Raw genomic sequence first — 17,555 nt, 5'->3', positions numbered from 1 at the left:
GCAACAATGAACAATCAATTGAGAAGAACAGAATCTGTAAAATTAAAACAATAGAATGGTATCAACATGCTCTTCTGATCACTCAAACCCCTCAACCTTGTTTCTCAACTCCACACTCATCACACAATGGTATCAATATTTTAATGAAAATAACTAGCGTGCGTGCGTGTTTTTCTTTTAATCAATTTTTCGAAAAAAAAACTGAATTCTATAATCTTTTTGGAACAAGAATCAAAGCATCATGGAAAAAAAAAAACCAATGGAATCAACTACAATTAGTTTCGAATTTAGAACATAAAATTGAAGTTTTTTTGCTAACAGTTTTTAGAGTTTTTATGAAACTATAGTTTCTCATAGTAGATTGATCAGATTCTTGGTGATAAGATATAGATATAGCTAAGAAGATCAAGAGATACAGAAGAAAGAAAAACTGAAAAGATAGTGTGCGTGTGGAAAACCTTATTCCCAATTATTTGTATAGGGAATCCTTATCCCCAATTTGTATTATCTTCTCATCTTAATGAAATTATCTCTTTTTTTCAATCCAAAAAGAAAACAAAAAATGCAAGACCTAGAAAGCTTCATCTTATCCAAGTTCATAACAATACATCTTAGCCACTCATTCAAATCACAAGAGGGAAATGATCAAGTACTATGTCATCATATTTGTTCTTACATCTCCATATAATTTATAAATTATCAATGTCTTGTACTTTATAGGATAAAGTTATCAATAAACAAAAGATTCAGATTAGTGCGTGCAAAGTTCCTCACTTTCTCCTGTGCAGGAGAGATGCAAACCAAAGAAACACATTCTTGGGTACTTAAAAAAACAGGAACAAGATGCAAGAGAGATGAAAACTAAGGAAAGTCATCCCTCTAATAATGATAACGACCCTTTTTTGATTTATCTACTCTAACTATCACTTTCAATGCAAAGCACCCATTAAATCGAAAAAAGGGGTACCTTCAAATTCCAATCACTGAAGAGCAGCAATTAACCCCAATTAAAGACAGATATAGACAATGTTTTTTTTTGCAAAATTCTAACCAAGAATGAAAATAGTAAGAAAAGATCAGAGTGTCAGGACTAACCAGTGACAGGGGAGAGGTCGCGATGGCAGCTACACAACTCGACAGGGAAGAGTATGAGTTTCAGGAATTGTGGATGACAGGGGAAAGCTCGAAAGATTGGGGGTTTTTGCAAAATTGGAGAATTCGATTAATGGTTATAACAGGACAAGGGGAATGGCCAAATTGAATTGTGATCAGATCCTCACCTGGGTGGGTTCTTCCACTGATGAATCGGGACTCTACGCCTGCTCGTTTGGCGCACTACCAAAAACACAAGACACGGGTTTCTGAACAATTGGGGGGAATCAAATGCTGGAAGTACGAAACGGGGGGCATTGAAACAATGAATTGAAACCTACTCAGCTGCGTTTCTTGAGGTAATCGCCAGGTATTGTTGCGAAATGAAGGGTGGGCGTGTTTCGCGCCTCTGCTCCTGCTTCTCTTCGCGCCAAGAAGACTTGCCAAATCAGGCAGGCCTGAGGAAATATACCCCGAATGAACGACGGTTTTCACTGCCGTGCCGCTATCTAGGGATGTTTTGCGGCCTCGGTAAAGACCACCACTCACCTGTGCCGCTATCCTTCGAATGAGCGGCGGTTATGGCCAATGCCACTATTTAGTCGTAGCTATCATCCGCCTCTGCCGTAGTGACATACACAATTCTTAAAGGATTGTGTCTCTTTAGTTAAATGGTATTAAATGGTTAGTATCTGTTTATTAATATTAATAATAATATCAATAATATTAATAATATTAATTAATCAAATTTGTAAATACCATTCAATCTCCACTATTTACAAAACTTAAATGTCATACAATTATATGCATAAAGAATGTGTCACTAAGATTAAACATTATTTTAGTGTAAATTTTAATATTCTAACAAAATAACAGGTGTCTAATCGATTAAACCTATAATCCATATGCTAGTATTGAAAATCACACACATTACTTATACCCTCCAAGTTCAAGAGTTTATAATTTTAAGCACTTATATGACTCATCCTGGTTTCATGAATATTTACGAGAATAAAACCTCTAAAATTCTCTATTAGAACAACACCACTCCTATATTTATATAAGTTGAATCTTTTGATAAATAATATTATCATTCCATTAAGAGTTTTAACCCACCCTCCTAATTTATTGTAAATAGTACTAAATCCTATACCTTAGTGTTGTAATAGCTAAATAACTTGTTATTACTTATTAAACCTTGAAACTAGTGGTCTACTAGAATAAGGTTGGGTTTTTATTATTTAACAATAATAGGTTTTAATCCCATTTTAGCAGTAGTCTCTGTGATTTTATCCCTTGACAAACTTTTAGTCAAAGGATCTGCTAAATTTTTTTGGGATCTTATATAAGTGATGGTAATTATACCATTATCTATTAGTTGCCTCACAAACTCATGTCTCAAACTTATATGTCTAGACTTTCCATTATAAACCTTATTATACACTCGAGACATGGTTGATTTATTATCACATAAGATTGAAATAGTTGTCTCTACTGTGACCACAGCTTTATATCATACAACGAATTTCTTAACCATTTCGCTTCTTTACCTATGGCTGATAAAGTTATAAACTCAACTTCCATAGTAGAATGTGTAATACATGTTTGTTTTGTTGAGACCCAACTTATTGCTCCATTACCTAAGGTGAAAATTTATCTTGAAGTGGATTTATTATCACTAAGATTTGTAATCCAACTTGTATCGGAATAACCTTCTAAAAATTGCAAGATAATCACTATAATGTAATCCTAAGTTTATGGTTTCCTTGAGATAACCAAGAACTCTTGTTATAATTTTCCAATGTTGATTGTTAGGTTTTTTCATAAACCTTGATAATTTGCACACAAAAAATATTATATCAGGTCTGGTACAATGCATTGCATATATTAAACTTCCTATAGCACTAGCATATTTTAATTGTGCTAAGGTTTTAATTTCCTATGTTTCCTTCTTATTTAAAATTAGGATCATAGGGTGTATTGGATTCTTTAACTGTAAGATGATCAAATTTTTTCAATACCCTTTTTATATAATGAGATTGACTTAAAGTAAAGTCAACTTTATTCTTATACACATTTATGCCTAATAATGTATCAACTTCATTTAAATCCTTCATCTTGAATTTAGAAGTTAGATACTCCTTCATTACACGAATTCCTTCTAAGTTTGTTCCGATGATTAAAATATCATCAATATATAGACAAATGATTACTCCATAATCTTTAGTAATTTTTGAGTAAATACATTTATCGGCACTATTATGTGAGAAGTCATTTGATAACACCATTGAATCAAACTTGTCATGCCATTGTTTAGGCGCTTGTTTTAGGCCGTACAAAGACTTAATTAATTTACAAACTTTCTTTTCATTTTCGGGCAGCACATAGCCTTCCGATTGCTCCATATAAATTTTTTCATTAAGATCTCTATTTAAAAAAGCCGTTTTAACATTCATTTGATGTATATAAAACTTGTGAATGGATGCTAATGCTATAAGAGTCCTAATAGAAGTCATTCTTCCCACAGGTGCGTAAGTATCAAAATAGTCTAGATCTTCTTGTTGTCTAAACCCTTTGGCCACTAACCTTATTTTAAAGGTTTGTAATGAACCATCAGTGTTATACTTTCTTCTAAATATATACCCACTTATATCCTATAGGCTTTAATCCTAGAGGTAAATCAACTAAGACTCAAATATTGTTTGATAATATTGAATCCATCTCATCATTTGTTGCTTCCTTCCAAAAGGCAGAATTCCTTGAAGCCGTAGCTTCTTTGAACGTTTGAGGATCACTCTCTATGTTAATCACAATAGGAATCTTGTTTGTCACAAAATTCCTAGTTCCTTTTACCAAAAAGGTGATAGTTTGAGAAGAAATAAAATATGGACCCAAGTCTTTTTTTCTCACTCTTAAACTCTTTCTCGATTCAATCAATTCTTTGTCACTTAGACGTTTATTATTTTGATTATTTATTTCTTGTGAAACATTAGTATCATTTTGGGGATATTCTAAACTAGAAGTTGAATCGTTAATAAATTTATTTTTAATAAATTCTACATCTCTTGATTCAACAACTACATTAGACATTAAGGACTTGTTTGGGTGAGTTTCTAAAAAAATATCTTTTTTCGAGTTATCTTTTTTAAAAAAATCTTATGAAAAATAAAAGTATTTTTATGTTTAAATATCTCATGCAAAAAGATCTTTTTATTTATCAATTATGTTTGGGTATAACAATCTAAAAGTACTTTTTTATTTATTTATTACATAAAAAACATCTTTTTTTAAGGAAAAAAGATCTTTTAAAAAAAGATGTAAATTACAGCTTCTCAAAAAAGATATTTTTTATTTTTCTAATGCCTTTACTTTTACTACTAGAAATTTGCTAAACACGCTAAAAAATAAAAAAATCTTTTTTATTAAAAAAAGATCTTTTTTTATTAAGATAATGGTGCCTAAACAAGCACTAAGTCTAATATTCTATATGCTTTAGAATTTTGAGCATATCCTATGAAAGTGCCTTTTATGGCTCTTAGCCCCAATTTGGTTCTCTTATGATCGAAACTCGATAAAAGGTTAAACATTCCCCATACTTTAAGATAATTCAAATTAGGTTTTTTTCCTTTCCAAATTTCATAAGGAGAAACCTTTCTATATCTTGATGGTATCCTATTATGATATGACATGATATCAATAATGTTTCACCCCACAAACTATAAGGTAATTTTACATTTAGTAACATTGAATTAACCATATCCACTAAGGTACGAGTTTTTCTTTCCACCAAACCATTTTGTTGCACAGTATATGAAGCGGAAGATTCATGCACAATACCATGTAATTCACAAAAAGTTATCAAATTCATTAGAAAAATATTCTCCACCTCGATCACTATAAGAATATTTATTTTCTTATTATGCATATTTTCTACATTCATTTTATATTTCTTAGACATCTCAAGAGCTTCATCTTTATTTCTAAACAAACACACATAAATAAATCTTGAATAATCATCAATAAAAGTTATAAAATATCTTTTTCTTTCTCTAATAATATTGCCATTTAATTCACAAATATCACTATAAATCAATTCTAATAAATATATATTTCTTTCAATTTCAACAAAAAAGTTTCTTAATAATTTTAGATTGTATACAAATATCATATTTCTTATTAAAATCCTTGTTACTAAGATCAATATAGTTATTTTTTGCATATATTTAATTGATTTATAATTTAAGTGTGCTAATCTACTATACCATAAGAGAAATTCTTCATATACAATCATTTTTTTATACAAGTCTTTACAAGTTATTATATTAACGCGCTTGAACGTTACTGTACGTTCTTCTTCCTCTTCCTCTTCTTCTTATTTTCTTTCGTTTCTTGCTTTCTCTTTCTCCTTCTTCAACCGTTACTGCATAATTTCACTGCACCGTCTTCTTCTTCTTGCTGCACATTCTTCTTCCTCTTCCTTCTCTTCTTCTTCTTCTTTTCTTTCGTTTTTTGCCTTCTCTTTCTCCTTCTTCATTTACGTGCTTTTCTCTTTGTTTTCTTTTTTCGTTATTCTTGATTTCCATTATTTTTTGATATCAAGCTCTGAAATCGTTTTTGAAGAAGAAGAAGCAGCAGAAGATAAGGAGGAGAAAGAGAAAGAGTTCTGAATTATGCATAAGGTGTCCTTTGGGTGTGTTTCTGTAATCGTTTGGGTGTATTTTCTGTAATTATTTGGGTGTATTTCTGAAGTTCCATTATTTTCAAAACGATTTCAAAACTTGATTTTAGAAACCATGAAAATCGAAAAAAAAAGAAGCAAGAATACCAGTAATAAACGCAAGTAAAACAACTAATGAAAAGGCAAAGAGAATAACAAAGAAATATTGTTTGGGTGTATTTCTGTAATCGTTTGGGTGTATTTCTGAAGTTCCATTATTTTCAAAACGATTTCAAAGCTTGATTTCAGAAACCATGAAAATCGAAAAAAAAAGAAGCAAGAATACCAGTAATAAACGCAAGTAAAACAACTAATGAAAAGGCAAAGAGAATAACGAAGAAATATCGTTTGGGTGTATTTCTATAATCGTTTTGGTGTATTTCTAAAGTTCCATTATCTTCAAAACGATTTCAAAGCTTGATTTCAGAAACCATGAAAATCGAAAAAAAAGGAAGCAAGAATACCAGTAATAAACGCAAGTAAAACAATTAATGAAAAGACAAAGATAATAACGAAGAAATACATGGAGGAAGAGGAAGTCGTTCATAATCCACGGTGAGTGAAGAAGAAGAAGAAGAAGAAGAAGAAGAGGAAGAGGAAGAGAAAGAGGAAGAGGAAGAGGAAGAGGAAGAGGAAGAGGAGTCGTTCATAATCCATGGTGAGTGTAGTGCTTTGGAAACTGAATAACGCATTAAAAGACTCTAATGTATAGCAACTTGTAAAATTTGTAAGTCAAAAAGACTTGTATGTGTAGCAAGTCTCATACCATAAATCACAAGAATCAACAACATACAAAAAAATATTCACTTTATTAATATTAAGTTTAAACATGCCTTCAGTACGATATCCTTTTCCTATGAATACATCATTCTTAAGCAAGATCATTTTATCGGATTCCATTACAACTTTAAATTCTTTCTTACACAAGAAACTAACAGAAACCAAATTTTTTTCTCAAATTCGGAACATGAAGCACATTTATTAAACTTAATTTCTTTCCGGATGTAGAATTTAATTTCACAGTTCTTTGACCACAAATTTTGGCTGAGTTGTCGTTGCCCATCAAGACTTCTCTATTGTTCACTTCTTCATATGTTTTGAATTGATTGCGATCATTGCAAATGAGAACAGTAGCCCCAGAATCTAACCACCACTCAATTGATTTTTCTTGTGTTGCCATATTGAGTTCTGTAACCATGCCAATATGCATATTTTGTACGTTTTCAGAAGTCTACATTCTTTAATGTAATGTCCTTTCTTGTGACAATGATAACACTCTCTTTATTTTTTTTTTTATCTTGCTTTGAATCTTTTGAGAACTTTCTTTTCTTTTTATTGGTGTTGTATTCACCAATATGATTCACTTTAGAATTTTGAGAAAAATACACAACATCACATTTTCAAGTTTTTTCCTCTATATGTATATGCCTTAATAATTTTTCAACTGTGAAGTCCTCACCAAGATGTAAAAGTTTCTTCTTGTAACCATTCTAAGATGAAGACAATTTTGAAATAATTGTTCCAACTTGTAATGATTCAGGGATCACTACTTATAGATCATGAAGTCTACTTACAAGAATTTGTAACTCATGAATTTGATTCATAACAGGCATAGTATCATTCATAATAAATTCAAAATATTTCATCATAATAAACTTATTTGTTCCTTGTCTTTCAGTATTGTACTTTTCTTCCAAAAATTTTTAAATCTCCAATGGTGACTGAGTTGACATGTAAAGATCATAGAGTCGGTCGGATAAAGTATTGAGAATATGATCTCGATATGCAAAAGTATCTTCATCACGTTTATTCTTTAATTGAACAATCTTTTCTTTCTTTTTTGGTGTAGAATCTTCAGCGACATCGACAATTGGTGTAGTCTTTAGGTCAATTACATATGCAAGATTGAAAATCGGAAGAAGAAACATCTTGTCCTTCCAACGGTTGAAGTTCGTTCCATCAAAGTGATCCAACTTGCAAACTCTTGATTCATGACCTTGAACGTGGTGTTTAGATTTTGTGTCATCTTCAAGAAATATCTCTCTAAAATTGTTGGGTATATGAAGATAGTTTTAAGACACGATTAGATCGCTTTCTTTAGAGAGATATTTGTCCCCGCACTTAGTTGCTATAGGGTTTATGACAATACTCTCCCAAGTTACAATGAAACCTAAGAATTTTTTAATTAGTAAAAGTAAAAAATTCTCAACTCTTTTGAACAAAGAAAATCACTTAATAGTTAAGTAAAATGTATGTGTGTTTGAAATAGTGGACAAGGAGTTATTTATACAGGTTGCACGTAGCAATTATAATTTGTTACATATACAAATGGTTGTATCTTTTCTATTACTAATAGATATAATATTTTAAATATACACAACTAAAGAGTTGTGTTCTTTTAGCTAATAAATACAACATTTTAAACATACATAATTTTTAAAAAGTTGTATCCTTTTAACCAAATGGTACTAAACGATTAGTAATCGTTTATTAATAAAAGAAAGTTTAAGGGGCAGCATTTTTATTAAAATTTGGTTAGTACTTAACTATAAAAGAAAAGTAAATAATTTTACACCATTAAAAATACTTATAATTATAACTACAAATTATAAAATTTGCTGGCTCCTTAACACTTCTCTATTAATAATATTAATTAATTAAATTTATAAATATCGTTAAGCAACCATGCACAAAATAGGATCCTAATGAGATCAACTGATCAAGTGTTGGCGAAAAAAAAAGGTAAAAAAGATTTACTTTCATAGAATATTCAATTTGGTAAAAGAAAAAAAATAGTATATATTGGCATGCATATGCAATACACGTGGTGAGTTTGACTAAAAGTTGGAAGAATGGAAGCCATGTGAAATTTGAAATAAAAAATAATAAATATATAAGCCGCCACTATGCAGAAATTATTTTTTATCTTGAGACGGGGGAGTAGGGATTGAACGGGGGAGTGGTGACAAGTGTATCTTGCAGGTGGTGAAAAGCTGGCATTGTTAACTTGCAGTTGGCGAGAAGATGTCAGTTCTATCTCGTGGGTGGCGAGAAGCAAGGGGTGCAATACGTATGCACGGATGCTGCAGGTTTTGATCAGGATGCATGATACGTTTTTCGTGACCAACGAAAAAGACAGTACAGTAGAAGACAACACCTGTCAAGCATGCAGGGAAGTAGGTGTACTCTCCCACCTCTTCCGCTTCTATAAATTCGAGTTTTTCTTCTCATTGTATCCGAAGAGAAAAACTTAAGTTACACTATTTTTAAGTGAAACTGTCAAAAGTGTGAGAGAGAGGTGAAAAATAAAATCTGTGTGTCTGCCTTTACAATAATAAAAGTGTGGTTATTAATGAAAAAGTGTGGTTTGAGTTAAAATAGTTTATTTAATTCTACCAAAAAAATATATTATTTTACATTTAAACCATCTTCGATATGTAAGTTATTATTCTTTTAGAATTATTTATATCAATATATACATGTTATATTATTAGTGTTGTTTTTCTTTTAATATATTAATATTATTGTCATTTTAAATATTTAGAAAAATTAATTACGCATGTTAATATTATGTTTAAATTTATTAAAATGAGTATCTGAATGTTAGTATAGAAGACAAAATACTTAATAAAAAAAATTATGCCTAGGATTTTTTATTTTTTGTATTTATAATTGTTATATATTAACATTATTATGTCTAATAATATGAAAATTACTTATTATTAATTTTAAAATGTTAATAATGTGTAATACTCTGAAAATAATATGTTATTGTTGATTTTAAATTAAAATTATATATTAGTAATCATATTTCAAATTATAGTATATTATTAACGTTAATGTATTTTTTATCTTCATGTTAATAAAATATATTTATATTAATATATTTATTTTAAATAAATAAATTATGCAACATATATAAATATATTAGTAATAAATATAGTAATCGTTAAAGTTATTTTTTATATTTATGTTGGTAAAATATATTTGTTATATTTATTTTAAATATATTGTAAATAAATAAATTATGCAAAATACATAAATATATTAGTAATAAATATAGTACGATAATAATATATGTCATTAGGGTTAAAATATATGTATGTTAATATATATGACGTCATGTTATAAATAAATATATACATTATTTAGATTTTATTTATTAATTTTTATATCGAATTTAATTATGAATATGATTTACACTAAAGTATTGTATATATTGATGTTACTAAATATATTTATATTAAAATATTCATTCTATATATATATATATATATATATATATGACGTATTACAAATAATACCTAATTCCACAAATTCAACATACAATTTGATTATCAACATATAAGCTTGATTTTATCGATAAATTAAATCATTAACATTTCTAATATAATAATTTTATCGGTCACATTCATTATAAAAAAAGAGAGCTATTTTAACATAAATTTTTAACAGTCATAGTTAAGTATAAAAATTAATATATATTTTTGACAAACATCATAAATATCAAATTTTTTATATTTTTTTATTTATAATTTAATTGTAGAAAATTAGTCCTTAATTTACTCATTTATTTTCAACATACTCCATTATCCCTTTTTTTCGTTGAGCTCCGTCAATTTTAGCATCACACTGCTCTTAGTTTGGAATCATACTACTCATTCTTTATCTTCAAAATTTCAGTTTATTCTTCAGTTTCAAGATCTGATATCATTTTTTGTTAAAAATTTTTTGTTGAGAATTTTTTATGGTCGATAAGTGTCAAAATAAATAATATTTTTGACGGTTAATAAGTATCACAACACTACGGCAGAGGCGGACGATAGCTGCGACAAAATAGTGGCATTGGCCATAACCGCTGCTCATTCGAAGGATAGCGGCACAGGTGAGTGGCGGTCTTTACCGAGGCCGCAAAACACCCCTAGATAGCGGCCCAGCAGTGAAAATCGCCGCTCATTCGGGGTATATATCCTCAGGCCCGCTCGATTTGGCAAGCCTTCTTGGCGCGAAGAGAAGCAGGAGCAGAGGCGCGAAACACGCCCACCCTTCGTTTCGCAACATTACCTGGCGATTACCTCAAGAAACGCAGCTAAGTAGGTTTCAATTCATTGTTTCAATTCCCCCCGTTTCGTACTTCCAGCATTTGATTCCCCCCAATTGTTCAGAAATCCGCGTCTTGTGTTTTTGGTAGCGCGCCAAACGAGCAAGCGCAGAGCCCCGATTCATCAGCGGAAGAACCCACCCAAGTGAGCATTTGATCACAATTCAATTTGGCCATTCCCCTTGTCCTGTTACAACCATTAATCGAATTCCCCAATTTTGCAGAAACCCCCAATCTTTCGAGCTTTCCTCTGTCATCCACAATTCCTGAAACTCATACTCTCTCCTGTCTAGTTGCGCAGTTCCCATCGCGACCTCTCCCCTGTCACTGGTTAGTCCTGACACTCTGATCTTTTCTTGCTTTTTTCATTCTTGGTTAGAATTTTGCAAAAAAAATTTGATTTTATCTGTCTTTTAGTGGGGTTAATTGCTGCTCTTGTGTGATTGGAATTAGAAGGTACCCGTTTTTTTGATTTAATGGGTGCTTTGCATTGAAAGTGATAGTTAGAGTAGATAAATCAAAAAAGGGTCGTTATCATTATATTAGGGATGACTTTCCTTGGTTTGCATCTCTATTGCATCTTGTTCCTGTTTTTTTAAGTACCCAAGAATGTGTTTCTTTGGTTTGCATCTCTCCTCCACAGGAGAAATTGAGGAACTTTGCATTCTCTAATCTGCATCTTTTGTTTAATTGATAACTTTATCATGTAAAGTACAAGACATTGGTTTAAATTTATAAATTATATGGAGATGTAATAACAAATATGATGACATAGTACTTGATCATTGCCCTCTTGTGATTTGAATGAGTGGCTAAGATGTATTGTTATGAACTTGGATAAGATGAAGCTTTCTAGGTCTTGCATTTTTTGTTTTCTTTTTGGATTGGAAAAAAGAGATAATTTCATTAAGATGAGAAGATAATACAAATTGGGGATAAGGATTCCCTATACAAAGAATTGGGAATAAGGTTTATTACACGCACACGAGCTTTTCACTTTGTCTTTCTTCTGTATCTCTTGATCTTCTTAGCTATGTCTATATCTTATCACCAAGAATCTGATCAATCTACTATGAGAAACTATAGTTTCATAAAAACTCTAAAAATTATTAGCAAAAAAACTGCAATTTTATCTTCTAAATTCGAAACTAATTGTAGTTGATTCCGTTGGTTTTCTTTCTTTCCATGATGCTTCGATCCTTGTTCCAAAAAGATTATAGAATTCAGTTTTTTTTTCGAAAAATTGATTACAAGAAAAACACGCACGCACGCTAATTATTTTCATTAAAATATTGATACCATTGTGTGATGAGTGTGGAGTTGAAAAACAAGATTGAGGTGTTTGAGTGATCAGAGGAGCATGTTGATACCATTCTATTGTTTTAATTTTACAGATTCTGTTCTTCTCAATTGATTGTTCATTGTTGCTTTTTTCCTCCCCTTTTTCTTATGATCGATCATCAATGGCAAAATTGAAGAAGTGGATGATGATGAGAAACCGTGTTGTTATTTGATCATGTGTGTGTTTTTATTTTCATTTTGAAGAATCAAAAGTGGTAACAAAACAAGAAAAGTGAGATTTGTTTGCTGCATGTATGTGTACGAACTTGCAATGGATATTTTCAGTTGATGTTTAATCTCCTGAAGAACCTCTGCATAAACAGAAGAACATAGCTAATAACAAAGTCATTAAAGAAAGATTGAAATTGGGAAAATAAATATAGATTCATGATGTTAAAGTTTGATTTGAAGTGATCTTTCAATTAAGTAACTGGAAATTTGACTATAAGATTTAATTAAGTTATATGTTCGTACAGTATTATCAAAATTTTAAAACAAAATCTTTGTAGTTTAAAATTTTATAATTATATTCTGATGTTATATAAATTTTCTAATAGATTCCTAACAAGTAGAAAATGTAAGATACTTGCTGGTTAATAGCTCCCTTTCAGTGCAATGGCAAGGCATGGCAGTTAAACTCTCCCAAGTAGCCAAGACCTTTATATAGTAGTAGAGAAGTTGATTTAAATAGCTACTAGCTCCCTTTCTACAATTCACCTCTTTTGATGCACCATTTTCTTAAACTCCTGTTGATTCATTTGCTCTGAGCAATAGGCATAACACAGTTATGATGTAACTCTACATATCTAATTCAATATACTTGCTGGTTAACATTCATTATATAACAAGTATATGGTCATGGTTGGATTGATTATGTAGTATTTACTCTTGTTTTTATTGTATTATTAATTAAATAATCTTATATGGAATCCTAAATTAATCTAGTTTTAAATAGGATGCAAGTTCCTGATTGCATTGATTATGGCTAACTAGGAGGAATGCTACTTTCAATTTGATATTTTCAAATGGTCACATCTCAAGTTGACAAGATCTAGTCAATATTGAGAATAATATCTCTTAAATAACGTGACAGTATCAAATTGAAAGTAACACAAAGATCAAATTAAAGAGAAATTAAGCATTGAATCTTGCTGGCGTAACAGAAAGCAATAGAGTCATTGAATAAAGTGGCTTTATTCGATGTACATAATACTTTCATGCTAATCCATCACAAATTTGTTTGGATTATTGGATTTGGTCATGCTCTTATATTGTAAATGCAATAATTGCAACTGGATTCGAAGCAAATTCATAGACAAACCTTGTGTGTTTGAAGTTTCCATTAATTGATTCTTGAATGATGGATCAGGCATGGTTCTAAACAAAGTATCTTGATGAGAAGCTTGTGTATTCATTCATTTTCTTAGAATAGGGAGAAAAAAATTGAAGAAAAAAAATTAATCTTGTTAGAATGGTTTCATATTGTAGCATAAACTAAACTTCTATATTTTAAGTTATTTTTGTGCAGCATAATCAGTGATAAAATAGTTATAATTCTTATCATATAAAATCATTACTGAATACTATTGGCATTTTTTATTCTTTTATGATTTATATCATTTGTTTGGTTTTGTTTTTATACTGTGTATAGTCTTTCATGAAGATGCCGTTTTGTTTGGTGATATAAGAGTCATGAACTAATGATGGTCATGAGAATCAAATTTAAATGTATTTAACTGAATAGTGTTTTCAATGCTTTAATCATTGATTCTTTGTTTTTTAGAGAATATTATCCATATATCTTTTCCGAAAATATTCTTGAATGAAGGGTTAATAATTTATTTTTTTCACTAAACTAATCTATGCTATTTACACGGTCGAAGACAGGACAGGGGAACTAAAATTTGGCTTTCTTATAAGCATACAAGGCATAATATATCTACAATTTTAAGATCCTATCCTCTATCTGTTATAATTGTCCACCTAGCTTTTTTTTAATTATTTTTTAATTCTAAATTTCAATTCTGTTATGTCTTCCATCAATAAGATATTTTGTATATTTTATTCATTGTACATTATGATTTTTTAGTTATATTCATTGACTTATTTATTTTTAAAATTTTAAATTTATTCTTGTTTTCTTTTTCAATTTTTAAGGAAGTTTTTCTTTGTCTTTTCTTTTTCTGGACTTGGAACCAGCAGTTCTTTCTACCAGTAATCTTTTAAGAAAGCACAGAATTTTGCAATGAGTAAGCCTCTTTTCCAATACCTTTCGTGTGCTTCATGTTATCCGGGATGCAAGTAACTTTGTTTCTATTTCTCTTTTGAATTATTTCGTCGCTCCCTACATGGTATTGCTTGTAATATATTGTCGAATTTATTACGTATGGTACTCTCTCATATCATAATTGTGATCAACTGTTATTGGTTCTCCTAACACACACCCCCTTTTTTTTAGTTCCATTTCTTTTTTTTACTAATAATCTATTTGTATGTGCTAATTCATTTATTTAGACATTGATAAGAGTTGGATTACAAAGCCACGGGGTAGTATAGAATATAAGAATGGACTGAATAGATTCCTTGACTTTGCGTTTGACAATGCATCATCCGATGGGATGATACATTGTCCATGCCCTCTGTGTGGGTTCCGGTTTTTCCAAACTAGAGAAGCTGCATACGATCATCTTCTGATGAAACCATTTCCCCCTAACTATACCTTTTGGTTACATCACGGTGAGAGGATCGTAGACGAGAGACCCAGCGGTAGGGAAGAACTAGATTCCACTATAAATTCAGGAGATCAAATGCGTGACATGATCCACGACGCATTCAATTTGCCGGGACTGCAGAATGAGGATGAAGATTCCATGGATGGGCATGCTGGAGCCGTTGCGGATGGGTTGCCGTACTTATCCGAAGAACCTAGTCACGAGGCTCGTGCCTTTCAAGACTTGCTAAAGGACGGCGAGCAGGAATTATATCCGGGATGTTCTAGATTTTCGAAGCTGTCATTCTTGGTCAGGCTGTACCATATAAAGTGCATGTGCGGAGTGAGCAACAAGGCTTTCGGACTGATTCTAGAGCTATTGGGGGATGCCTTTGAGCATGCACAGATTCCGAAGACCTTGCACGATGCCAAGAGGATCATAAGGAAGCTGGGTATTGAGTACAAGAAGATAGATGCATGTCCAAATGACTGCATGCTATACCAGGGTTCCGACCACGGTCTTTCTAGATGCAAATGGTGTGGAGCATCGAGGTGGAAGCAAAAGACCAGGAAGAATTCTTTAGTAAGGATCAACGCCATTGTCAAGAAGAATGGTAAACCTCAGGCGGCGAAAGTTCTTCGTTATTTTCCTCTGATTCCACGGTTGCAGCGATTATTTATGTCCAGCAAGACAGCTGTGGACATGTTGTGGCACAAGAGAGGCACCAACTCTGACGGTTTCTTGAGGCATCCCAGAGACGGCGAGGGTTGGAAAGCATTCGACATGAGATATACTGACTTTTCCTGCGATCCGCGCAGTGTTCGCTTAGCCTTGGCCAGTGATGGCTTCAATCCTTACGGAAACCTCAGTTCAAAGTACTCAATATGGCCAGTGATTCTTATTCCATACAACTTACCCCCATGGATTTGCATGAAACAAACCAACTTTATACTCTCTATGATTATTCCCGGTCCTAAAATGCCTGGCAATGACATAGATGTATACCTGCAGCCCCTGATCGATGAGTTGAAGCAGTTGTGGGCCGGTGTTGATACCTACGACGCCAGTGAGAAGAAAACATTCAAGATGCGTGCAGTGTTGATGTGGACTATCAGCGATTTTCCTGGCTTGGGCAATTTATCTGGTTGGAATATGTACGGCGGGAGAGCTTGCCCCACGTGTAATTTGGACGCCGAGACTAGGCGACTCACCTTCAGTCAGAAATGGTGTTATATGGGTCATCGTCGCTTCTTGAATCGCGATCACAGATATAGACAAGACCGGATTAGATTTGATGGTAAAGTAGAGGATAGATCCCCACCTACCAAATTGACTGGCTGGGATATACTGAGACAATTGGAGGGTGTGCCCGTCTCACAGGGAAAGGTGCAAGCGGTGGGGGTAAAAGAAGACGCGGACATCAGACCGGGCTGCAAGACGAGTCACCCTGGAAGAAGAGGAGTGTATTCTTTGATTTGTCATACTGGGAGAACAACGAATTACGTCACAACCTTGACGTCATGCACATAGAGAAGAATGTGTGCGACAACATTGTATTCACCATGTTGAACGAGAGCGGTAATTCCAAAGACCACCTAAAAGCTCGTAAAGATCTCCAGTTGATGGGAATCAGGCATGATATGTGGCCACTTGAAGGTGGAAAGTATCCCGCTGCAGTCTTTACCATGTCGAACCCACAGAAGGATGTCTTTCTTAGGACCATCAAGAATGTGGTCTTTCCAGACGGGTACTCTAGCAACATCTCTCGCTGTGTTGACTTAAAACAGCGCAAGTTATTTGGTTTGAAGAGTCATGACTGCCATGTTCTAATGGAACATCTGTTGCCAGTTGCGTCAAAACACGTATTGCCCACCCCAGTGTCCGCCGTCTTGGCTGATTTATCAGCCTTCTTCCGACTAATATGTAGTAAATCCATAGATCCTCAACAACTTCCTCTCCTTCAGGATCGTGTGGTCCATACTCTGTGCCACATGGAGATGATATTTCCACCTTCCTTCTTCACAGTTATGGTTCATCTAACGGTGCATTTGGTCGAGGACGTACGTCTCGGTGGCCCAGTGCACTACCGGTGGATGTACCCAATTGACAAACCCCATTTGTAGGGTTTATCTTGTATTGATTTTTGGGGATTTTATCAACTTTTACCCATATTTATTCAATGAAATAGCATGGTTTTATAACTTCTCCCTTAATTGTGCTTAAGAGTGAAAACATGCTTTTTAGGACTTAAAATAGCTAAATTTAATTCACCTTGATTCTATTAGATGCCTCGATATGTTTGTTAAGTGATTTCAGATTTAGGAGGCAAAGATTGGATTAAGGGAATGAAGAAAAAGCATGTAAAGTTTGAGAACTCATGAAGAAATGATGGAACCAAAAAGCTGTCAAGCCTGACCTCTTCGCACTTAATTGACCATAACTTGAGCTACAGAGGTCCAAATGATGCGGTTCTAGTTGGGTTGGAAAGCTAACATCCGGGGCTTCGAAACGATATAAGATTTGCCATAGTTACATCGCGCATAGGGGCGCGCACATGCACGGTACGCGGACGCGCCGATGGTGGCACATGACC

The 17,555-nt window shown here is 32.6% G+C and overlaps 1 protein-coding gene across 1 annotated transcript; it reads left to right on the top strand.

The window, feature by feature from the left end:
- The first annotated feature begins 1,475 nt into the window (after positions 1-1,475).
- LOC112770344 (uncharacterized) lies at positions 1,476-17,085 on the top strand. Its single transcript, XM_025814714.1, has 4 exons — positions 1,476-1,623; positions 10,623-10,694; positions 14,766-16,259; positions 16,343-17,085. The coding sequence occupies exons 1-4, from the start codon at positions 1,476-1,478 to the stop codon at positions 17,083-17,085; spliced, it is 2,457 nt and encodes an 818-aa protein (XP_025670499.1).
- Positions 17,086-17,555: the final 470 nt, after the last annotated feature.

This window comes from Arachis hypogaea, chromosome 18, assembly GCF_003086295.3.
Source record: "Arachis hypogaea cultivar Tifrunner chromosome 18, arahy.Tifrunner.gnm2.J5K5, whole genome shotgun sequence".
Lineage (NCBI taxonomy): Eukaryota > Viridiplantae > Streptophyta > Magnoliopsida > Fabales > Fabaceae > Arachis > Arachis hypogaea.
This window is presented reverse-complemented; position numbering and strand designations above follow the sequence as displayed.

What these genes read in the sequence shown, in the direction of transcription:
- LOC112770344 (XM_025814714.1), top strand. Translation starts at nt 1,476, where the DNA reads ATGAAGGGTGGGCGTGTTTCGCGCCTCTGCTCCTGCTTCTCTTCGCGC. An exon ending in AGGGATGTTTTGCGGCCTCG is followed by an intron (nt 1,624 to 10,622) that starts GTAAAGACCACC and finishes ACACTACGGCAG; the next exon opens with AGGCGGACGATAGCTGCGAC. An exon ending in TTCGAAGGATAGCGGCACAG is followed by an intron (nt 10,695 to 14,765) that starts GTGAGTGGCGGT and finishes TCATTTATTTAG; the next exon opens with ACATTGATAAGAGTTGGATT.